General features: G+C 39.8%; 2 protein-coding genes across 5 annotated transcripts; one reads left to right on the top strand and one right to left on the bottom strand.

The window, feature by feature from the left end:
* Nucleotides 1–1,254: 1,254 nt before the first annotated feature.
* On the bottom strand, nt 1,255–9,949 carry DNAJB9 (DnaJ heat shock protein family (Hsp40) member B9). 3 transcript variants are annotated; one of them, XM_068933194.1, is made up of 3 exons: nt 9,804–9,949; nt 5,943–6,170; nt 1,255–4,880 (listed from the first exon to the last, which is right to left on the bottom strand). In XM_068933194.1, exons 2-3 carry the CDS (start codon nt 6,157–6,159, stop codon nt 4,450–4,452), a joined length of 648 nt encoding a protein of 215 aa, XP_068789295.1. In that variant the 5' UTR covers nt 6,160–6,170; nt 9,804–9,949; the 3' UTR covers nt 1,255–4,449. The 3 variants fall into 3 exon arrangements, with proteins under 3 accessions (XP_068789295.1, XP_068789305.1, XP_068789288.1); XM_068933204.1 differs by having other exon boundaries at nt 9,809–9,915; XM_068933187.1 differs by lacking the exon at nt 9,804–9,949 and adding an exon at nt 8,816–9,558.
* Nucleotides 9,950–9,978: 29 nt separating this feature from the next.
* THAP5 (THAP domain containing 5) lies at nt 9,979–16,934 on the top strand. Of its 2 annotated transcripts, XM_068933166.1 has the most exons (3): nt 9,979–10,288; nt 14,278–14,467; nt 15,464–16,934. In XM_068933166.1, exons 1-3 carry the CDS (start codon nt 10,206–10,208, stop codon nt 16,424–16,426), a joined length of 1,236 nt encoding a protein of 411 aa, XP_068789267.1. In that variant the 5' UTR covers nt 9,979–10,205; the 3' UTR covers nt 16,427–16,934. The 2 variants fall into 2 exon arrangements, with proteins under 2 accessions (XP_068789267.1, XP_068789277.1); XM_068933176.1 differs by lacking the exons at nt 9,979–10,288; nt 14,278–14,467 and adding an exon at nt 15,170–15,392 and having other exon boundaries at nt 15,437–16,934.
* The last annotated feature ends 8,341 nt before the right edge of the window (nt 16,935–25,275 follow it).

Consider the following 25,275-nt stretch of genomic DNA (forward strand, 5'->3'; position numbering starts at 1 on the left):
ATGAGATGAGCTGTTGACAGAGGTCTTCTCTACACATAACTCATCAAGCACTCATTTTCTCATCCCCTTCTTGCCATTTTGGCTTCCTAGTCAAAGTCCTCCATGCATTAAAATAAATAAATAAAAATAAGATCCATTTTCCCCAAGTTAGTCCCCAACTTGCATCTGCAAGTCAAAAGGGGCAGAAGTAGCATTCACAAAGCCCAGACAGACCTATGCAATGGAAAGCCCCATCTAAGTTAGCAGATGGAACTGTTTCTGTGGCTGCTCATGCACACTTCTCTGTCCCCTAGATCTGAGTCCTAAAGGCAACTTGTACTTCTTTACTGTATATAATATAGAGCTCTGTCCAGTTCCCCACCTCCACCACCAAAAACCCCAAACAAACAAAAAACACACATGCAGACACACACATTACAGAAGCCGCTAGTACAGTTCTATGAATCGGTGCTTGCGGGCAGACCAGTCAGGTTTAATCCATGTCAGTGACCAGAGCCAAATGATCCACTGCACAGGGCTCTGTTCTGAAGCGAGCCCCTTACATTAAACAGTCAAGATACTCTGAAGTTTTTTTATTGCACAGGAAAACTCTTTAATAGATATTTCTGACACAGATCTGCCACTAGCTCTATCACATTTAGTATCCAAAATTTGTTTTTGCGTTGTTAAGATGGGAGATTTGCTTAGGTTCGAGGAAAGCAAGTTCCAATGACAGATGGCCTGATGCAGAGACATACCAAGTCCTAACACTTTCAAGTTCTCCTCCTTCTCAGGATTAGGTCCAGAAAACAAGAAGTTACAAGCAGTCACAAGGTGAACTCTCAAATCAGCATGACGACATCCTCATCTCCGCTTCAGAATCTGTACTTTCCAGCGGGAATCCACCACTGCTACACCCCTCAGAAGGGTAGACAGAGTTTAGGCAGCAAGGAGAGATGCAGCAGTCCTCAAGGCAAAGAGGCTTTCAGCTGTTATACCTACTGCCTCTAAGGAAAAGGCCTTTTGCATAGGCTTTTTTTTTTGCCTGCTTAGTATACTTGCATAATCCCTAAACTCCAGCCGATTCCCCATGTCTGTCTCTCTGTAAGAAAGAGAGCAGGGAAATTCCGTGCCCCTGCCCCCACTTCAATGAGCTCTACTTTTACCTTCCCACTTTTCATAATCCCATAGATTTTTTCCAGGGAAAATGTGGTGGTCTATAAAATGTAAGTGCTTGAGACTACCTTAAAAATCATAATAAAATAATGACACATGAACATTTCCACAGATTTAATGCAATGGCACCCTAATTAAGTTTACAGTAGTTTCATTTCTACTAGATACCAACTGTGTTTCAAAAGTAAAAATGGAAACAAAACAACATGTAAGTAAAGCACTCGTCTTTCATGAAGTTTTAGGAACTTAAGCATTTGAGTTATGTATGTGTAAATATCTTTCAAGAAATCCAGAAGAATTGTATTTTTCCACCCTCCAATAACAAAAATAGCTTCTGCTGGGTCTTTTATAAGATATGGAAACCAAAGGCGGCAAGATACAACCCAAGAACTTGAGAAACTTCTGAAGTCAGGGGTGTCATACGGTTGCATCAGGACTTCCACTCAAGAGCCTGCCATGAAGCAAACGCTATAAATAGGAAAAGAATGTGCAAGAGCTCTGAATACGTGAGAAGCACATGTTTTGCAAGCTTGTGTTCTGATGGAACTAAAGAATGCTGACAGTGAATAGCCGGCCTGCACTCCTTCAGCTAAAAGTCAATTAGCTAGAAAACAAACAATCCTCATTTCATTAATATCTTCATACTTAAACTTTAAAAAGGAGAACAAGCATACTTTGCATTAATGAAGTTTTGGGCATCCTTAGAGAGATGCTAACCTTGAAGCAGCCAAGGACCCCTGGTCTTCACCTAAAATTATCCCCGAAAGACAACGCACTCGCTCACTAAAAATGTACCTCAATTTTTGGGATTGTTGTGTTTCGAGCGGTTTTAAGAGCTCATTTTATCTTCTCTCCTCTAATTCAGGATTACACAAATAGACTCCTCTTGTAGAACAGATCCAAGTTCACAAGAGAAAACTACCCTTAGGAGAGATCAGTAGCTTGGTTATAAGTAGGGACTTCAAATCTTCCTTCACTCATGCTTAAAAAAAACACCTCCAGTTCTGTTATTTCTGAAGGATTTTTTTTTTTTAAACGGTTAAAATATTCCCCAGACTAAGATATTAATATTTTACCTTTCCATCCTGTTTGTAGGGTTGCCTCACACTAAGTTCCAGTAGTCAGCGTCTCTAGAGATGACTCACTGATACTCTTACATTTAATATTAAAGGCTGCATCCTTCCACAGCAAGTCTTTACTCATCCGTGTGAACAATTTTTCTCAAATGGATACTGAAACCTCCTCTCTCTTAAAATAACAAGAACAAAAAACTTCATATTTGTGAGATAAAGTAATTCAGAACTTGAAGATAATAATTTGTTCACTTGGATGCCCAGGTTGGTATGAACCAGACAGATTATTTGATTCATGCCTGGGACTGACGGAGCACATTAAAGAAAAAAAAATGCAGAAATCTACATGATTTACACACTTAAGTTGAGTCATACATTAATTTTACGGAAGAAACTAAAATCTCTACTAGCAATGAAAAAGGAGGAAATAAACATACACACACCCCAGCATTTTTCCTACTACGAGAATATTGCACATTCCGATAATGTTGCACAAATTACTGGCTTTTTATAAAGACCATATATGAGGTATTAGTCTATTAATAAATAAAGAACATGGAAAGGAAAAGCACTTAGTATAATGCAACAATCCATTCTAAGTATTTAGTGAATGAAAACTGAACAAGCAATAATACATACCCTTGTGGGGAAGGTTAAAGTTACTTAGCAAATAGGCAGCTTTCAATATCAGTCTGAGCAGTAAAGGGTTAAATCTCTTTCTGATAAAGATTGTAAGAAATCAAAGACTATTTAAAACACTGCTGTTTAAGATGCTCATTTTGCTCATGCAATCCATCTGAAAGGTAAACCCTTATCTCCTAAATCCCTGTTTGTGGGTGACAGCAATCTTATTAAAGGGAATCAGTTCAATATACTGGATCTGTATTACTAGTTAAGAAATAAAGCAGAACTTTGCGATTGACATCCACTAAAATACCATTTTTTCCACCTCTTAAATAGTTTATACCGGTTAAGGATTTCCACAGTGCTGAAATTGTGATCCATTAGTATTGTCTTTATTATCAGATTCCAGCACCACAAGGAGTTAGATGAATACAACAATTGTAGTTTCAGTTATTACTCTCTATTTATGCTAAGAGCTTACCTTTCAAATTGCAAAGCTGAAAAATTCCTGCTGACAAGATAATAAGTCAGTCATTCTAAACACAATATATTTATTCCTTATTTAGAAACTTCCAGAAACACTAGGCATCTGGAGCTAAGCTTATCTTGTTTAAGTTCACCAGAGCTCTGAGGAGTATTTAAATTCAATAAACTGAGCTATGGAAACTACATTTCACATGTGGTAATATAATAAGCACAAAACAAGAGAATATTCAGTATGCTCTTTCAAACTGGGTAAAAAGAAGTTTGTATGAAGAAAAATAAGAAAAAAAACAAAGACCTTGCGTGCACAGAAACTTGTACCCATGAATAGACCTAAAGCATTCAAGGGTCATTCACATCCTAAAATCTTCAGAGGCCTATGTAAGGCTACTTAGAAATACAAGCAACTCCAAATCACTTTCTGGGTGAAGCACAATCTTAACGTACTTCCTCTTATTACTACCCAATTTAAAAGAAAAAGGGTTTTATTTTTAATACATTTAAACAACACTGAATAGAGTATTCAAATTAAGACCCAGGTAAGTCGCATTTCCACTTCTATTTTGTGCCAAATACGATTAATTCACACAGTAAGTCCGTATCAGGTGAAAACTGCAAGTGAAAACTTGGAAATATATTAAGGGGGAGGGGGAAAAAAAAAAAAAAAAAAGGCAACACTTCAGCATAAAGCAACTCCTGTCTCCTCTGCTGAAATTCCTACACCAGCAACTCAAACACCCTGAACTGGCATATATGAGGAAAAAAGTTTATATTACATTTCTAAAAATAAAAATTATCATGTGTTAAAGTTCAAATTTACGGAAAGTGTTTACTAAACTGAAAAAAAATATATATATATATATCTCTTCTTCTGTCACATGAGATCATTTCTTTCCCCTTCCCATTCTAAGCAGCTTTTGAGACATTTCATTTCCCAAATGCATGTTGTTTCCATTAGAAGGATTAGTTTTATCTAAAATTTCTTTATAGCAGTAACGTTAAGTGTTTTTTAGAACAGAGAGTTTAAAGAAATTTCTCCATATTAGCACAAAACCAAGAAAGATTATGAAGATGTTGAAAGGAGAAGAAAAGAGATGAAAACAGAAAGGAAACATTATTGCCCCGAACAGTCTGTATATGTAGTAACCATGTTTCCTCGCCGCTGAGTGACAGTCCTACAGTGCTTGCTAGATCCATGAAACCTGTTATCAGTTCGCACTGCATGTCGGTGTGCATTTTCAAAGTCACTAAAAGAAAACATTTTTTCCATATTTTCAAACACATCATCAAATAGTCCACCTCCAAAGGAGAATTCCTGGAAGGAACGTCTTTGCCGACTGTGAGCTTCCCGATGACTTCGGAAGTGACTCTCAAAGTGCTTTTTTGACCGTGAGTTTTGACTAAAGAGGTCAAAGTCTTTGAACAAATCATCAAAGTTGAAATTAAATGACTGATGGAAAGGGCTTCCATTACTTCCCTGTCCTCCATGACGGCCAAACTGATCGTATTCTCTTCGTTTGTTCTCATCTGATAATGTTTCATATGCTATTTCCATTAAAAAAAAAGTTCAAAAAGTTATTATTTACACTTTCATAAGAAAGAAAAAAAAGGAAAGCAAACCACACACAAATACACAAAACGAAAGTTCCCTCCCACTCCCTCCACAGGACATATTTCAAGCAAGACTTTCATTAGACATGTAAGTCAAATTAAGCTTACCATTTGATTGACATTCTAAAATCCAGAATAAACTGTTTCAAAAGAAATCTGGCTAAACTATCAGGACAGATTATATTGTCAATCTATGAACTGCACATAACACAATGCAGTTAATAAACTAGCAATAAAGATTAGTATTTATATTTGAAAGAAAACAGCAGTAACGCACAGCCATCAGAAAGATGGAAGGAGGGAGGAAGGGAGCTCTCCCTAACAAAATGAGCTGCCTACTGAGTTCCTATCTCAGGAAAGCAGCACGACCTCCTGCCCAAAGTAGAGTCAGCTATGAGATCAGACTCAGGGCTTTATTCGGTCATTCACGAAAACCTCCAAGGATGGAGAGAGCACCTCTCTGGGCAACCTGTTCCAGTGCTTGCCTGTCCTCAATGATAAAAAAAAAAGTTTATTTTTATAGCCAGTCTGAGCCTCTTGTGCCTATTCTCTTGTACCATGTACCACTGAAGAGCTTGGCTGCAGTTTCTTGATAACCTCCAAATAAGTACTGGAAAGCTGCTCTTAGGTCCCTCTGAAGCCCTAATAATCCTGAACTGCATCCAACTAGACAGGTCAAAAGATAAGAATAATATCTGAAACAGCCTCCTAGTGCTAAGGAAAGAACTTTGGCCTATTGCCAAAAACTTTTGTGCTAAGAGTCATAAGCCAAATAGCCAAGAATGCCTAAATTGTGTAAAAGGCTTGCCTATGGGCAAGGACACAAAAATGAGTCAGATGCTGATACTGAACATTTGACATCACAGAAGCAGAAATAAGAAAATAAAGCTTTTCACCCCTTATCCAGTAAAAACAGAGTGCACTTAAATTACTGCATTTGTTCACAGATATGTGAACATGTATCTAGTTATTAGGACTAAAGTTAGTATGTATTACCTTCGGCAATTTCTCTAAATTTTGCTTCTGCACCAGGACTCTTATTTTTGTCTGGGTGGTATTTCATAGCCAGCTTGTGAAATGCCTTCTTAATCTGGCGGTCAGATGCATTTTTTGGAACTCCTAAGATATCATAATAGCTCTCTGTAGCCAGTATTAATTCAGTTATCATTAAAATGCAGAGAGCAAATGTGAAGACAGATTGTGTAGTTGCCATGTCTGTGGTTCCTAGAAAGAAAAAGAAACATACTTGAAGAACAACGTCGTTTAGGATTCACAACAACTTAAAGAAAAAGTACATCTATAAGCTGTAAGAGGAAGATCTGTATGTTTTAGGAGTCACTTGGTGACAGAGATGAAAGTATGCAGTTTCACATGTGCTAATGAACCTGGCTTCCCTGGTTGTATAGTTACAGAATGCAAGATGAATTAAGACTCTGCAAATTCCTGTTCACCTGCATCACAAGTACACTTTAATACACTTTTTCTTTGTTTTACACCTGTCCTTACCAGTACACTCTCCCCATAGTCCTGTTTCCAGCTGCTGAAGTAAATACACAATACCTTTCACTGCATCAAACGCAGTCCATGCTGATGGACCTGAACTAGCTTGAAACAATGGCTTGGGTTCCAAGACCATAGCCGTGGCAGCTCTAAATTAAAGAGCAGGCTGCAAAATCAATTCAAAATACTCGGTGAATAATTCGGTCATTAACCTGTGCAACAACAAGAATCTGAAAACATAATAAGCCTAAAGATTGACTGTAAGGTGTAGGACGGTACGACTTAAGACACTCATGCTAAACTTAAGAAGGTCATTTAACAGACCTAAGGTGAACACAAGAGTTAAATACTCATTTAGAGTGCACAGTTCAGTCAACTCGGGCGTATTTTCCTTTTCGTTACAATGGGCTGGGCTGAAGACACTTTCATAATAGATTGTGTTTTGAATAAAAACACCTACCATATCTCCTTTGTATCAAAAGACTTGTGTGATAAATACCACTGAATGTAAGGGCTTACAAATGAAACTCAATGTCTGAATTGAAGTGAAAAAAGAAAGTCTTGTATAGAAGACAAACTTGCTTCAACAATTTAATTAACAATTCTTAACTATTTGACAAATACAATACTAATAAAAAGAGCTTATATTTAAAAATAAGTTGATGCTAGAAGTCAGGGTAAAAGTTGCACAAACAACAGTCATAAGAAAATCAGCTCCATAGAGTCATATCATCTTTCATGATTATATAAAGGACAAAAAGTGGGCTCTTCTTATCAGGATAGGAAACCAAATGGCATTTGAATGCCTCTGCATATTGAAAATAGCATTTTAAAACATACAGTATAGAAATATGAATGTTCAAAGATAGAATGCTGTCATCTGAACAGCAGAATGCCTGACAGTGCCCTGAATATACAAAGAGTAACATGTCCCCTGCACCAGACTATTCTGATTTGAGACTATCAGAAGTACAACTTAAGGAGAAAAAAAAAAATTTTAAGTATAGTATTAGTTGCCTGATAAAGTCATTTTGTGAAAACTGAATAAACTAACATTGCTGTGTGCTCAACATTAAAGTTTTGGCTGGTATGTGACAACAATACAAGCATGCCCCTAGTAGAAAGGGCATAACCTCTAAAGAAAACTAATATCCGAGCATTAAAAAGAGGGAGGAAAAAAAAAAAAAACTTCTAAAGGGTAATTGAGGGACTAAACTGAATGCTGTGACAGCAGAGCATAAAGCTCATAAAAGATAACATAACCACGCCCTCTTAAGCGTGTCTTTGGCTGGCAGCCTGCACGATATCAAGTTTTAAGGGGTAGTACTTGAAACAAACTGCATTTTGATCAGTGTATTTAGATATTAAGTGGATAATTCTTCTCAGTGTTCTTCTTATATGATACCAGGAATGTTTTTAGTACAAGAAGTTTTCCAGTTATTCTCTCCCACCAGTTCACTAATCTCAAGCACTACCACTTTGGTGCTACTCACTCATACAACCTTCCATTCCTTTTGTGCTTTCTTCATCCTTACGCTTTGCAGATATAGATTTATGTCTTAATCTCACACCAGAGACTATTTTTCTTTTATTTATTGTCCCCGCAACTGTATTTTGCTTATATAATCACCTACTCTTTTCTGCTATGGCTGATCTCAATGCTCTTTTTAACATCTTTTTGACTTTTCTCTCCTTCACTAAGAGCCAAAACCTGTAATTCCCAAGACTGTCAGAACCCAAGAACATAAAGTCAATGCTCTAAAGTTTTCTGCTCTGCCTAAGCTTCTCAACCTCTACTACACTGATAGGAAAACTTATGTGTAATTCACTATTTCTGCAATTTTACATTAGGTTTCCGGTAATGAAATTCTATGCTCTATTGCTTCTAGTTTTATCTGTAATTCTGAAGCATTTTTAATGGATTGGTACCAAAGACTTGTTAAAAAAAAACTAGACACAAATGATAATGGACATATTTTTTCACATTTTAAAAAGAAATTCCTGAAAACCTCTTCAGCAAACCAGTCAAGCTTTATACAAAGGAGCCTTCAAAATGTAGACAGATTTAACGCTACCCTTGAACAACTCAATAAAATTCAAATAAGAATGAAAATCAAATCTAGTGAAATATATATGAAACTCAAATATAAGAAGCATTCTAAGCAGATAAACATCTTTATCCAAAAGAACTAGCAAGTCTTGTATTTAGGCACTATCATCAATTATTGATTTTTAACCTATTTATTGTCAGTATTTCAGTATTGCTACTGTTAATTAAAATGCTAAAGGCCAGACTTCTCCCCCTATACACACCATCCCCAGCTCTTTTTACAATCATTTTCAAAAGAAAGTATCTTTTAATCACTTACTCTGCATACCTCTCCTCTCCTTCAGTTTCCAGATCAGAAATGCACAGGCAAGTTTCATTTTCCAGGCTTTAAATACTAATTATTTATGACGTTTTCTGTTCCAGAACTCATAAGTTCTGTGTACACCTTGACTCTAAGATCGTACTACAAAAGTGTCCCTCCAAACAATTATTTTTAAAGAGTGCTGTAAGAACCTACTCTCCACATTTTATTTGGGTTCATCTAGCAATAAAGTTGGAGATTTCAGTAACACAGATTAGTTATACAACTGCATTGGATAAACAGATATAGATCTCAACTGCTGTGACTACTTATGCTGTAATCATATACGTTGCGATGCACTAGCAAATGGAAATGTGATGACTTTCACATAGCTATTTTCCCAGATATTCTATTATTAGCAACAAAGTCACAAAAAGTTTTCCATCGGTTCCCACATCACAACTAACCCAATGAGTAAGCAAGTCTCTCTTTCACTACAGCTAGCTACAGAAAAGAAGCCTGACAAACTCCAGGGCTTGTATTTTCCCTGACCTGTCCTATACTGACCAGAAAGTAAAACCAGAAGTGGAAGGCTGCTCTTTCTTCCTCCTGAGAGTAGTAAAATGAGACAAAGTCTCCCATGACATCTTCCCTCGCCAGATCCCAACTGAGCCTCACTAAAGCTATGTCCTACAGCGATACCGAGCAGGAGCTGGATAATGGACGCGCGAATGGCATTGTCCCACCGCCTCACCGGCCCTGCTAAGACCCCAGAAGGGCCTACAGTAAAAGGGGAGGCTGGAGCCGCCCCGAAGGCGGATAAAGCCACCCCACTTGGCCCCGCTGCCCCCTCCCACAGTAGCCCAAGGCCTCCTCTCCCCCACTCCCCAGGCTCCCTGTGCCTCCCCTAACCTCCCCAGCCCCTCCGCCCTGCCCCCAGCCGCCTCAGCGCCCCGTGTCCTCCCCGAGCCCTTCGGCCGCAGCCCTCTCCCCCACCGCCCCTTACCTGACCCGCCACCACTGCCGCCACCGCCGAGGCCGCCGCCGCCCCTCAGCGCCCCTCAGCGCCCCGCGCGCGCCGCTCGCTCTCCCCCAACAGCCGCGAGCGCGCAGGCCCGCACAGCCAACAGCGATTTCTACACGAAGCGCTGCGCCATTGGCCCGCCGGCCCACCACGTGACGCGGCCGCGGGGGCGCACGCGGACGGCTGTTGTTGCCGCCGGCGCGCTGACGTCACCGCCTGAGCGGGGCTCCGCCCACAGCCAGGGGCGGAAGGAAGAGGGCGCGGGCCGGCTGGTCCCCGCGGTTCCTGCTGCCCCCTCCCCGCCCCCCAACTACTATCCCCCCCTCCCCAATCCTCCGCTGGCGCTGTGCGGATGGTTCCGCCTCACAGCCGGGCCACTCCGCCATGCCGCGCTATTGCGCGGCGTCCTGCTGCAAGAACCGCGGAGGTCAAAGCGCCCGGGACCAGCGCAAGCTCAGCTTTTACCCGTAAGCCACCGGGCTGGGGTTGAGTGGTAGCGGGGCAGGGGTCGGGCCTAGGGCAGGGCTGCCCCCCGGCCCCGGAGATGGCGGTCGCCATCTCCGGGGCCGGGGGGGGGGGCCCAGCCCTGACTGAGGTGCGGCCATTAGCGACCCCTCAGGAGCCGGAGTGGGGAGGGGGGGGAGGAGAAGGGGGCAATTACGGCCGAAAAATGTAATTTTTTTGGGGGGGGGTGAGGAGGAGGTAGCCCCGCGAGACTGGTAGCAGGGTTGGAGCTTGTGCGTGGTTTGGCGTGGCTGGAGGGAGAGGCCCTTTTGGGGAGGGGGAGGCGTGTGGAGAAAGGGCTGCAGAGATGAGTATTGTAGGTGCCAGAAGGCTGGCGGGTGCTTCCTGAGAGGGGGTTTTCCCTGGGAGAAACAGGAGCATATCGAAGAGCCCTGTAACAGGCATAGAGGGAACTAATACAAGTAGAACCGGAGAGATGCCAATAAAACGTAAAGTTTGTGCTTACAGCCGTGAGGCTGGCTAGCTGTTAGAGCTAACTAGCAAGGGTGATGGTTACCCAATTTTTTTTCAAGCCTTTCTGGAAAGGGATATTTTAGCTGGGCTAGCACCCCTGCTTAATGGTGGAGTAGCTGAGTGCGGCTTCTGCGTCTGACAGGTTGGAAACAAAGGGCTTAATAGAATGGAAAAGTAAATACGTCCTGATTTTCTAAAATAAAAATGTACCCACTAAAATTAGTGGCCACACTGTAGGCAGAAGTATTGCTGGTTTGTATGGAGGCATTTGAGATAGTTGTAAGCTAACTTGGTTGCTAAAAATCAGTTGATGTTAGCTGCAGTTGATGTTAGCACTGGCAGGCCACCTGATGAATTATTCACCACCCCAGGGCTACCCTGACCTCTGTACTGTTGCAGTTATGTGGCTGTCCATTTGCACAGTTGTGAGTTTAAGACAGTGTTTCTGAACCCTGAGAGGAGCACAGTGTGCCTACGTGCTGAGGTATTTCTGTTGAATAAGAGTACAATAACATTTGTCAATGGAAAGAATTTTATAGCATTTCAGAAATGTTTGAGGAGTAAACTTCACAAAGAGAAAAATAATTTTGGTAAAACTTATACTGTCAACTAAGCTGCAAATCTAGTTCAATTGCTGAGTGGTAATTGCTCTTCCGGGATCAGCAAGCCTGTGTAGGAAGACCCTCAGGAAGACTATTGCTTAGAAAAAGACTTTAGTTTAGATTGGAGGAAAGCTCTTTACCCCAGTATAAACATGTCTGCAATGTGTGATTCAGCAGTATATGTGATAAGCATAAAACAATAATGAGAATGAGGGGAAATAATTTATTTGTAGTGCTTTAGGGAAAGTGAGTATCAAATGGATGATCAGAACAACTTTGAGTGCTGTTACATATTTGCATTCAAAGAATAGCATTGGTTAAAGATGACTTCAAAAACATAGAGCTGTTTTATTTAGTCATTGAGTTGGGCTGGGTTACTAGTATCCTAGCCCTGTGGAAGGGGTGCTAAAACTTGCTTTACAGAGAACTCATGCCCTACGTTAACAACTGCTACTGATATGAAATGCAATGATTTATAAGTTTTTATTCCCTTGCCCTCTTGCTGTCCCCAGAAAATCTTCTGCTGTTTTGTGGTTTTTGGCACCTTCTTAACTTCCTTCCCTAGGTCCTAATTTCAGCTGGCCAAGCTGCACTACATTGCTGTCTTTCTTCACCTCTGACTTCTGTGGGTGGTTGCTCCTAAATAACTTCTATCTAGTTCCTCTTTTGATTTTTTTTTTCCAGTTTTTTCTCTCACTTAAAACAGAACAGATTCTAATGATGAATAAGGGAATATGAGAGCAGGAGCAGGTTTTGGCAAACTCGCTGCCTAGTTAAAATAAAGACTTTGGGTACCAGACATTGTCTCTCACTACGAATTTCTGTGTTTCCCAGTCTGAAGTAGACTGACTGTGGGGAAGGCAGTGAGAGCTGTGCTGCAAGGGTAATGGCAGTAGAAGCAAATACTCTTAAGTCATGAAGAGGAAGGTGCAGTTGCTGGCATGGCCTTCAATTTCTAAGAGGCTGTCCTGTCAGTGAAAGGCCTCTTCGGAGGTATGTAGTAACATCCCAGGCCAAGCTCTGCTGTTCATGGGACGTGCTGTGTAATACTTGGAGCATTGCTATTGGGTGCATACTATCTAAGTAGGCAGGATTTGAAAAGGCTAAACCCCTAACCTGTCCTTGAGAGGTTATCTTGTTCTCTCCAGCATTATTCCTTGCATTCCAACACATACTCAGAGCAAGTTGCATCAAATGTTTGCTGTTTTCCCTTAGTACTTGAAAGCTTAAATGGCAAAATAATCCAAAAGATTCGGGAAGGGGGCAGAGTTCAAATTTACCTATGAATTTCAGGTACCATCCTCTCAAAATCATCTAAGTGTGCAGTTTTGGAATACTGTAGGCCTGCAGAAGAGTCATTGCCATGTGGAGCTGTTTGGAGGAAACCTGCAGTATCGGGGCACTGAGGGCGAGATGTAGGGTTCACCATCAAATTGCCCAACTCACAAGTGCTGTTTGTAGAATCCTGGCGACACACAGCTCCTCCTCCTGCCAGGTTCTCTCCTCAGCTTCCGCTCTATGGGAATACTTCATCACGGACCCAAACTTTATGTGTGTTGCAGGCCTATTAATGTTATTGTGGTCTATTAATGTTCATTGATGTATGGTAATAACTTATCAAAAGAACTGATTACTAATTAAAAGGAAAAAAAGTGCTAAGGGAAGAGGAATGGAGTTAGGAACATCTGTTCATGTTTAGGGAGGAAATGGAAATGACTCATGTAAATAGGCTGTAGGCAGTTGTTTGCTTCTGGATATTTCTGATCACATCAATCTCTCTCCTGCAGTTTCATATAGACAAAAGCATAGCTTTTTTCATTGCACATAATGCTAAGGTATATTGCTTTCTTAACAGTAGTCATTTAACAGTGTTCAGAATTCAAGTTATGGTTTATGTACTATATGTTGTTGCATGCTAGAGTTGAAAGAAACTTGATACGCAGCGGAGAAATCAGTATGCACATTCAGATACTCTGATGTCTGTCTGGTAACGGATAAGAGCTAAGAGTGGTCTGAATATTGTTGCAGTTATCGTAACTGCTTGACTGCGCATGCATCATGATAAGCCTTTAATCTCTCTCTAATTTCTGTCTATGATGATTTGCTAAGTAAATTACGTGTCTTTGCTTGCCTTTTTTTTTAATTTAGTTCTGTCTCGTATGATTTGCCTGACCATTTGCATATACCTTTAAAATCAAGGTTTTTTTTCTATAAATGTTTATGCTCTTCATTTTCCTTGTCAGCTAGGTTAGATGGTTGAAAAGTTATTTGTGGATTGCACAATACTGCGTTTTGGGTTCTCAACACTGTAAGAAAGCTGAAATACAAGCTATAGAAGTGCTTTAAATCTCATGCATTTGCTTCTTGAACAAAGTTTAAATCCTGCACTCGTTTTATAATTCATATTTCTGAGTTAGCAGAGAATCAGAAGTATGACACAAATTAAGAGATATTTTGTTAAACAAAAATTAATAACAAAAGTTTTCATACTAATTTTGTCTAGTGAGACAAAAAAGCCCCACAAATTCTAAAACATTTTTAACATTTTTTAATGAAGTGTTTCTGTGACTTCAGTAGAACTGTTTTCTGAGCAAGTGTTGGAGGATCAAGCCTTTTTAAAGACCATATGTGGAAGTCTTGGCCTGTAGAAATCATGATGTTGAACTCTGGAGCTATAAATAATTTGGATGTTTACTAGATTAACATATATGCAACATAACGATAAGCATTTTGTATTTTTAAAAAAAGAGAGAGAAAGGGATTGTTTGAATCCTTTTGTAAGGAAAGATTTCCCTGTACAGAAGAATGGGATATCCTTTATTTAAAAAAATAAAATAAAACCAGTATTGTCTTCTCCCTCAACTGTTTTAAATAAGGTTTCCACTTCATGATAAAGAGAGACTTGAGAAATGGCTGCGGAATATGAAACGAGATGCATGGACTCCAAGTAAGCACCAGCTTCTCTGCAGTGATCATTTTACCCCTGATTCCCTTGATGTGCGATGGGGCATACGATACTTGAAACATACTGCTGTACCAACAATTTTTTCTTCCCCAGATGATGAGGTAACCTTGGGTTTTTTTTTGTTTTGTTTTTTTATTGTAGAATAAATTAACCAACTATTTATGTAATACAGCTGTTCTTTTAACTGTAATATGTTCATATTTTATCTTGAAAATAGAATTCTAGTCCATCAAAATATTTTGTCAGCAGATTGATGCTAAATGAATACGTGATTGCATAGTGTAAAAACAGTGAGAAGGAAGAACAACTTTCCATTCTTTGATTGAAGGTTCAATTTTTTTATTTTTTTAACTGTAAATTACAGAAGCGTTTGTGTGAGAACACAATTTTTTTTTGCCCTGTGCAGCTGCTCTTAATCTAATGTTCATGTAAGGCCTTCTGTTAACTATGCATAAATACTGGCTATAGAATGCTTTGGTTTCAAACTACAGATTTCTCTTTCCTGTCCCTAACCTTTCTAATACCTAAGTGCTCAGGAGTGTAGGCTGCAATGGGTGTGCCAGGAAGACTATTCTATCTTATCTTGCTCAGAGTTGTACAACTGGTTACATAAAAGCACGATTCCATGCAGGCACCTAATTTTCATCAAATCTATGTTAATTTCCTCTGGCACATAGTTATCTTCTACTGGATCATCAAGAAGAGAACAATATTGGAGGTGGGAGAAATGCACGAAATGAAGTTGGTAAATTACTGAAACTGAAATTGTGACTCATTAACAAAATAATTTATTTTTGATCATAAAGTTCTATGTCTCCTTTATATCTCTAGGCGCATATGTTACCCAGACTGATAGTATTACTGTCTTTAGAGCTTCTGGATAAAATTTGAGCGTGTAGGACCTGAAACAAAGGTCATGACAAACTTATGGAAGATAGTTATTTGTTTTATCAAATTTCTGTGTTTTTTTTTTATGCAGTGCTTATCCAAATTATGAGTTACACAGTACCGTGCCACAGAATAAAGGTTGTACTTTTTTTTCTTTTATTATGTTCAAGTGATTTTTCTAGTTACAAGATGTCATTATTTTTCTCCAGGAAAAAGACTCTTCTCAGCACAACCCACAAGAGGTAAAGAGAGAAGACCAGGAAGAAGCAAGTGCAAATGTAGCGTCAGATAAAGTATCTGTATCGCTTGAACCTTGTACACCAAAGAAAAATATTGTAATTGCAGAAAATGTAGAGGAAAAAGCAGAAGTAGTTTGCTCAACTGCATTTCCTCTACAAGTGGGAAAACTACAACTTCAAAACAGGGAAGACTTTCAAGCAGACAGTGTAATCCTTAATAATTCATCTAAACAGCATATGCATCAATCTACTCCCATTTTAATGGCAGCAGCAGTCCAGAACATGGAATCTACCAGTGTTCATAATTCTGTAGAGAATCCAATAAGCTGTACAGCTACAGTCTTGCAGCTTACAGACCTTGACTACTTGAATTCACCTCTGAAATTGAAAAATGCTTTAGTTTCAATTACTGACTATCCAACTGAAAATCCTAACTCTCATATTGCAGGCTGTTCTGTTGAAATGCAGCCAACAAGTGAAGATGCCATTTTAGTCAGTACAGTCGCACAAACTATTGAACAGTTTAATGGAAGTGAAGAATCTGTCATTGCTATCATTGTACCAACTGAGAGTCCTGAAGAGCCTCAAGTAGTAAACAGCTCTTTCCTGCCTATTAAGCAAGAGTTTCTTGACACGGAAGAAACAGAAACAGAAAAATCTGCATATATGAATGCGTATGGTGGAACTGAAGTATTACAAACTGAACATTCATACTGCAAACAAGACATAGACAGAGATCACCTTTGGCAAAAAATTTCGAAGCTCCACTCTAAGATAACTCTACTTGAAATGCAGGAGATAAAAACTTTGGGGAGACTCAGATCCTTAGAAGCTCTCATTGGACAGTTGAAGCAAGAAAACCTACTTTCTGAAGAAAAGCTCAAGATCGTAGAAAATTGCTTCACAACGCTTGAAGTGACTATGATACAGTAAAGGCTTTAAACAACTGTTCTAAAATAATCTTTTTTTAGCCTCTCTGATTGTCCTTTTGTACAAATTAACTTTTGCTTCAGTGATGGTATTTTAAATACGCAAGGCAAATTGTGTGAATAACAAATATTCTTAAAAATCAACCACTACCAAAGCTAGGTGGTAGACTATTGCCCTTAAAACATGACTTGCAAGTAAGCTTTAAGAAAAGTTGAAGTGTTTTGTTAAACTGTATAAAGTGGATAAATAAAAATAAGTTAAACTTTTCCAGGTACAAGCTTCCTGAAACATGTGAGCCTAGTGTTCAGTGCAGCAGCAGAAGGGATAGCATAACAGTGTAGGATGAATGATTATAGAACAGTTGTAAAAAGCTGAGTTCTCTCAAATGAATGAGGAAGTATATAATACACATTGTCCAGTAAGGCCACAATTGCTTCTTAATCTTCCTTTAGCATTCATTCTGGTACCTTTTTGTACACTTTAACCTTATTAAAATTGTTTCTGCAATAAAGGATGTGTCCTTTTATTTCGTTAAAGAATGTCTTTTGTCTTGCTGAATATTAAAATGAACAGGTCCATTCCCTCTCTTTAGAATGATGGAATATTCAGCTCAAAGGAAAAGAACTATCTTAAGCAGTGATATTTCTGCTGGTTAGTAAAATGAAAAGCTCTAAATATACAGTGAGTGCTATCTGCTCAAAAGTATGTTTGATCCTTATACTACTTATGCCTGGATAGTGCATCTCCCCTTAAACAGTAGATTGAAGGAAAAAAAAAAACACTTTGCAGAGTAAGTTATGTGTCAGACTAGCAGAGTTTGGCTGACTATTTTCTGTAGCTTGCTTCTTGGGAAATGGAATTATGAGATTGGAAATCCTCTTCCTTATTCCAATTGTATTAACTGTTTCTAGTGCACAGGATGTCACTACACGGGAAAGATTAGAAGGATACTGACAATTCATTTTGAGGGAAATGAACTGACTGGCTTAAATAGTGTGCTTACACTGTCTGCATCTTACTGCTTCCATCTAGAGCTCACTGTACAATGATTACATTGCAGGAGGGACTGGTTTGTATCTTCCTTTACTCCTAAAGTTCAGTATAGGATTGGAAAAAAATGGGCTCCTTTGGAGTCTGTTTCCTGTGCTATTCATCAGTTGTCTTCTGAACAGTTCTGTGGCCCTTTTTGATAAGGGACTGAGGGTCAAGCAACCCCGATTGCAAAGTTGACTTCGAACCAGATAAGAACAAATTATGAACTTGTCAAAATTCAGAGGATTTTTGAGAATCATAGAGTAGCTGCCTGGGACTTGGTCTACTGAACTACAGTGCTGTAAGCGATTAGTCTGTTCTGCGTTCAGTAACCACCTTGATAGGCTTGTTTTACTGTCAAGAAGTATCTTTCAATAGTTAACTCTCTAGTCTCTAAGCATAGACTGATTAGAAAAATTCCTAAAGGAGAAAGAGCTCTGTTGTGATGAATTGTTTTCTCATAGTCCATGACCCACATATTCTTCCCCCTTCAGAGTCCTGTTTCTGTAACAAAGAAAGTCACACAAAGGATGTCCCTGTAGCCTCTGAAACATTACTGTTATGCAGGGTGCAATCTTCTTTAGGTTGTCCAGATGGCCTCTTTGAATAGCACATTTTGTAATCTTTATAAAGTAAGAGATCTTTCAAAACAATGTGCAAAATGCTATATGAGATAACCAAATGATTGGCAATTTTAGGAGTTTCATGATTGTCCCTTTATTAAGCTGCTAGCACTATATATTTTAAGATTAACTGGCCTGGTTCAAAAGTCTGACGCAGATCTCAAGTGGCAGTGAGAGTTATGACATTGCAAAAGAGTTTTTGAAATCCATTAACTTTAGCTCATCTACATAATACCACTTAGAACACTTCAGTCTGTTATCCCAGCAAAGCTTCTTGACTATTCCTTAGGAAAATACTTTCTTACCATGGTATTTAAAGTCCTGAAATATTTTTGGTTTTTCTGGCAATTCATACCATTAATATTGAGAACGTTATTTGTGACATAGATGTCTTTAAATTTGAAGGGAAAAAGTTCTTTTTTTTTTTTTTAACCAGAGTTTCATGTGAATATGGCAAAAAACCCTCAAGTAATGCTTCTGTGAGCATATCACCAGGCCTACAGATTTTCCTCTTATAGGGATGATTTAGGCAAATGGAACTAGCATAGACTTTAAATGTGATCTGCCTTTCTTCTTTTCATCCAGCTTGCTGTGCCAGATACGTCATTATTAACCCTTACATTTAGCACTTCTCACCTGTGCCAACTGCTGCCTAGCATAGCGCCTACTCTCTCACTAAGCAGGATGTTACGGCTGTTTAGTAAATGTGTCTGTCTAACAATAGATGTTAAATAATACCAGTTTATTAACCCTATGTTTTCAAGTACAGCTTTAAAAATTGGAGTTTAAATTCACCAGTTTTCCATAGTTCTAAAATTTATATGTGATTGCTCTCAATATGTCAGACCGCAGTCCACCTCATCCAGGTTCCTGGTTTCTGCAGTGGCCAGCATCACTTCAAAAAAAAAAAAAAAAAAAAAGGTGAAGATTGTCTGAAAGCAGGATGGCTATAGGTAGCCTTTCTCAGGGTCAGTCTTGTGGAAATGATGAGGCTAAAACACCACAAACCCCAGGTTCTGAAGGCAGCCCAGATTCAATGCTTGGGTGTGTTCTGTAGATGACTGATGAGAATTGATCCTAATAACTTTGAGCACAGACGTTTTTTATTCATTGTAAAATATTTATTGCGATAACTGGCGATTGTTGTTTATAGTAAAATCTTGCTAGATTCTTTCTTAGCTTCAGTGATGCCCTGATGCTGAATTACTCAGGCTAGTCATTATGAGGAAGGAAAAATACTATGTTAAAAATCGCCACGCTCCACTGATTTAGTTGTTGCATGTATGTGTTGTTCTCAGTGTTTTCTGATCATAAATCTGTATAGCCTTTGCACACAATTTTATTTCACAAAATTTTATGGACTCTCAAAGATGCTGTATTACTCATTGAGATCCAATGCACAAGCTGCTCTTGCACCATTGCAGCCCAGCATCAACATAGTATATTGAATCATTATTCTTCTGCATTTTATCATGCTTACCTTGCTCATAGTTATATTTCTTATTTAATTTTTCTATAATTTTGCATTTGTATCAACAATTTTTTAAACTTTTGACTCTACCTGTTTTCCCTGATCTTAATCATTTAAATACTTTCCAGATTCAACCAATGCCAGCTGTTTTCTTAATTCACCTTTTCTGTTGTTCAGTTGTATTTCTTTTCCCTGGCTACTGTAGAGATTTGGCCAAATAGCTTTCTCATGGGTCTTCATGTAAATTCTACCAATTTTATTAAATTTATGTACAAGCAGTATAGCTCTGTTCGGAATAAACTGGTGCCCACCTCCCCTTGCTTTCCCTCTTCTTTACAAGATTGAGTATGAAGTTCTATTTAACTGATTCTGAATCAGCTACAGTCAGGTTTTTTTTTTAATTTCTATCAGGCTAATAAGTATCTAGGACCTCTCTTGTGCACTTCTTTCCATCAGCGGTGCCAATACTGACTGCATTCTTACATTCTTCACAAGCATTCATTAGCAGTCTGTCTACATCTCTCATTAAATGTCTTCAATCTCTTGTTACTCTCTTTTGTCTCAGAGAAGTTCTAATTATTCTTCCTTTCCACTTAAATCCTCCCCTACTCCAAGACTTGCTCCTACATTAGAAAAACGAGCAGCAGATGTGGGCTCCGTTAAAATGATACCTTTGTTAATAATCCATTTTCTTTGTCCTCTTCTATTTTGCCCACTTTGGCCCCCAGCCCGCATACACGGACTGGCACTGTGAGCCAGAGCTGTGGGGTCCAGCCAAGTACAGCATGGCCACAGGCCGTCATCTGGGCTGCTTTCTGCCAAGTGAACTGTGCAGACTCAGCCTGACTGCGGTGCTGTTGGACCCTGAATGACATAGTTCGTAAATGGCACAGAGGTTCATGCTAGATACTGTCTTCCTATCGGTACATTTTAAGTCTCAGACTATAAAAGATTACACTTTCCTCCATCTCTCAACTTCTGTAGTAGTCGTTTTTTCATAATCTCTAACCCCAGTTCCGTCCAAACTGCCTTGTGGACAGCTTGAAGCCTCCCCTCACTTGATAATACTGCTTTATTAGTTTATGTCATGCAAGCAAAGCCTCACTCCTGCACATCAGCCAGGACCCAGTGCTGTCTTGGCTAAGCAGTAAGTATGGCTAGTCTGGCCTTTCCCTGTCTCAGGGACGTGGTCTGCAACTCCTGAAGCCTGTCACATTGCTCAGTAAGTGCTGATGTGCACGTGGGTGACCTGCATTCTCTACATCCCTATTTCCTAACTATTTAATTGTGTCAATGACAGTGGTAGACTTTGCTTGGTGGGATCAATTCTTTCTAAACCCACTGAGGTAAATTTTGAAATTCTTTTAGCCTTAGATGTTTAAGACTTTGTAGTGATGGTAGGGCAATGAAACCCAGAGCTTGCTTTTGTGAGAAATCATATCCACCTAATAAGAGATACTGGGAGACATCCACATGATCTCTGGGCAAACCGAGAAGATACGTTGCGCAGCAGTCTACCGACTTCCCAATTACCCAGGCAGAGCTAAGAAAGGTCCATATCCAGCCACAAGCAAAGGCATAAGGCAGAGCAGTGTTAAATGACTAAGGTCTCTCCTCTTCTATAAACCGCACAAGTGAGAAGCCATGTGCCGTAGCATAAGGCTGGAAAGGAAACATTGTCTGCACACCAGGGCCTTGCAAGGGCTGCTCAGGGTCATGCATGGTGATGGACGAAGGAGGGGGCTTTGGCATGCTGGGTGGCTGCCCAGGGACTGGGCCTTCCCACGGGGCCTTCCCAACGCTGCCGATGCAGCCTGAGTTGCAGCAGGCGCTGCCTCTTTCTTTCAGATCCCACGTGCCTGGTACAGCCCAAAGCTATAGAGAAAACTCAGCAATGTGCTGGGCACACATGAAATACCCACACCAGTGTATTTTTCTTTGCTCATTTGCCAGACAATTTTATGACTTCCTAACAAAAGGTGATTTACATTTCTGCAAGCTCCATTGGATCTCAGGAAATGCTTTAGACTTTTACTCACACTAAATAATATAAAAATATCGCTGCTCTATTTTCTCCTTTACTGTAATCAGGGTAATGATTTTCTAATTTGCCAGACCATTTACTGCTTCAGTGAAAATATGAGTTTTTTGCCAAAACACTTTCCACAAATAGGACATTAACATTCAGACCTCTAAACAGACTTCCTTCCAGTAACTACACCTCTTGGCATTATTAAACATTAGGAGGCGTAGTGGAGAAAGTCTATCACTGTTTTAATATCTACCTTTCCTGCACTGAACGCTTAGAATAAGCACATCTGAAAGCATAAAAGCAATTTAGAAGCCCATGTCTCATCCCTTCTAAAAGAGATTAAACTTTATAGATGCTATTGAAATAGAGGGATATATACAGTAGTGTTTCATATAAACAGCAGGTGGTGCTACTGGATCGCTCTGTAGAAGTCAAAATACAGACCAGCATTTTATTTTCATTCTGTTGACCTCTGAAACATATGCAAACAAATTATAGCTGGACGCTGCAGTTTTTTCCTTATATTTCAAACGGATCTGAAAAAAAGTAAGGGATTATCTGAATAAAACAGTATGATTCATTTTCCTCAGAAGTAAACTTCTGAGCTTTACAGAAGTAAAGCTTCAGGCAAGAACTCATTTATATTCTGAGCATAAAACATGAAATTCGAGAGCCTTCTGCTCAAGTGAGCGGTGAAAAAGATATATTCATTGTCCTTACATGGAGCGTGATTGCATCCCTTGTTTGTTGAAGTGGGTCAGTGATTAAAGTTTGAGTCTCGTAACAGTTTAGTATTGCTTATTTGCATATTAATCAGGGTAATGGTACAAGCATTTAATCATACCCTTCATCAAGAATGTGAGCTTTGCTATGCAAGTATTGTAGACATGTTTTTGAAACTGGGAAGATAGTGCAGAACAGCTTTATTTGTGGCATAGCCTCCTCTTAAAATGCTGTGGGACGGGGATATGCAGCTTCAAATGGTACAAACCACACTGGAATACAGGAACCCTTCTGAGAGCCTCGAGAGGGGATTCTGTTTAGACGCGTTATTTATATAGTTAAAATCTTTTTCTGAAGTTTTTGAAAGCACTTTGCATATAGGAAATTTGGACAGGTAAGAAAACCGATGATTAACCAGACGCGTAGATTAGACAGAGTGGATCCTAGCCACAACTCTCAGTACTGTTGAGCATCCTCATATGGTACACATCAGACATTAAGAGCTCTGTGCTACTTGACAAGTAACATAGATTGATAGTAGTCAGGTACTTTTACCCTTTTACAGCCCCTTAGGATTATAAGCAACCTTGTGGCTACTATAACGTGACTCCGGAGTAGTAGCTACCACCATAAAAAGGTCTTTCTCAGCAATATCTGCTTGTGTTCATTATAGTTCGAAAACACCAGTAGTCTGACCTTCAGTCTGAGTCAATAGACTATGAGGCCACATAAGAATAGACTTCAGGGCCTTAAATGACCAGAACAGCTACTATTTGGAGATAGATGGACAATAAACATAAGAGGAATGTCGTTTCACAGCATGCAAAATACGTCAAGCCTTTTGGAGCTTATACTTACCAGCAGATGTTATTAAACTTTCATCAAAGATCTTTATTCTGTGTTTTACGTGATCAGAAGCCCTCTACAGTGTAAAATTGGCTTTGGCCGCAGGGCAGACAGAGCACAGACCCCATATTGCCGCGACTCCTATTGACCAGCTACGAGTAGTCTTGCAGTCCTTGAACATCAGGCTGCCCCAGGGCTGGCTTTGGCAGACTGACCATCAGTTTTCAAGGAGTAGCTGGTGCTCTGCTATATCAGATATCTGCATAAATCACCAGGTAAAGGTGAGTACAACAGCATAGTCTCTCTTCAAGTCAGCCCCGACCTACGTCTTTCGAAAGGCATTCACACCTCACTACCGCTACCGCAGCTCCACTCCGCAACTCAGCTATCTGTATAGCCCCTTAAAAAGGGGGGGGGGGGGGGGAAATTAGCTTTTCACAGATCTAGCACAAAACTAGATGAAATCTGGCAGTTCCTACCCCGTTTTGGTTCTGACGCAGAGGAAGGCCAGGGGTTGAACGAGAACTATGTCTGATTGACGCCAGAGGGAATATTGGAAGTCCTGTGAAATCATCAGCCTCACGTAAGCGCTGTGAGGTTTGCGGTCGGGGGCTGCAAGGGGCGCAGGCAGCCCGTCCCCACACGCTGACCGCTGGTGCAAGGGGCCTCCCCCCAGCGTAGCTCCACGGGACAGCCGCTACAGAAACACTACATTTTCCCACTGCGGGGAGAGCAAACGCGCAGGGTTTGGCTGGCACAAAGGATATCAGCTTTGAATTCAGTCATGGCTCGGGCTTCCAGCAGGGACTCAAGGAAGAAGCAAAATGTGGCCTGATGCCAGCTGTTATCCTCTTTTTCCTCCCCCTTCAGTTTACTTAGTGTAGTGAAAGAAGGACTAATAAACCAAGCTCCTGAGACTTGCTGGGGTGAGAAAAAGCTGCAAGAAGAAAAACATGCAGATAATGAGCAGAGGAGTACATTTCATTTAAGGAGATTAATTAGAAGCAATAACAAATCCCAATTAGATTTTTAATTAAAAATATATTGGAAACTGACACTTATCTAAGAGTTGCTACAGAAACGTGACTGATTTCACAATTTTTAAACGTAATCCGCCATAATGAGATCACGGTCATAAAGCCAAATGAAATTGCATTTCTTTTCTTTGGCATTCAAACCACCAACTCTTTTCTTTAAGTATCTATTTTGTGAGATTCCAATAAAAATATTTCTACATTTTGCTTTGTAAAAATTCAAGTATTTTGTTTTGTTCGTAGCATCTGAAATGAATTTGCAGCTTTACCCACAGTTTTCAGAGTACCACTGTCCGAGCTTCTAATAGTAGGAGAGAGCCTCAGTCTCACAAATGAGATGAATTCTTCATTCTGAGAGACTCCACAATGGGTGATTTCAGACAGTCTTTGCTGACCTGTGATTAAAGCACAATCATTAAAAAAAGGCAGAGCCGTGATGATGTTGTTGTTGTTGGTCTGTTACACTAATCTTATCTCATGACTACAAAGCACAGCTTCCTATTGAATATCCCTACCCAACCTGCTAGGTGCCTGCTGCTGGTACCAGGCATCGCTTTTCAGGCCACATCTTTTTGTCTCATCTCACCTCACACATTAAAATCATGTGGTAAGGACATGCACATGGCTTATTACTCTAAAATCCTTAGCTTCCTTTGACTGCGCCTTGGCTGGAAAGGTGAATTATCTTCTACCAGCTAATGTAAATAGATTAGGGATTGCCTTTTCTAATGAAAAGGGTATCTTTTTAACCTACTTCATTTAAAAGGAGCTACCTGTCCTGTCTGAAAGGATTTTGCTAGTAATGATCTATCAATCATTGCTGTTTGCTACCTGTTCAATGCTGCTCCAGCTCCTGCATGGATTACAGCAGATAACATGTGGGAAAGGCAGAGTAAAAGGAAAAAAAAAAAAGGAGAAGAAGAAAAGAAAAAACAACTGCGGCTTTTTTTGATTGATTTCAAGTGCTTCCTTGACCAATGAAGGTTTAAAAAATTGACACACCTTCCCTTCTCCCTTAACAGCTGCACAAATAGTGTAACAGTGGAAGTCATTGGTCTGGTCCCCAGCATAAGAGACATAAAAACTGGAAA

The sequence above is a fragment of the Struthio camelus genome, chromosome 1 (genome assembly GCF_040807025.1).
Source record: "Struthio camelus isolate bStrCam1 chromosome 1, bStrCam1.hap1, whole genome shotgun sequence".
In the NCBI taxonomy this organism is placed as follows: domain Eukaryota; kingdom Metazoa; phylum Chordata; class Aves; order Struthioniformes; family Struthionidae; genus Struthio; species Struthio camelus.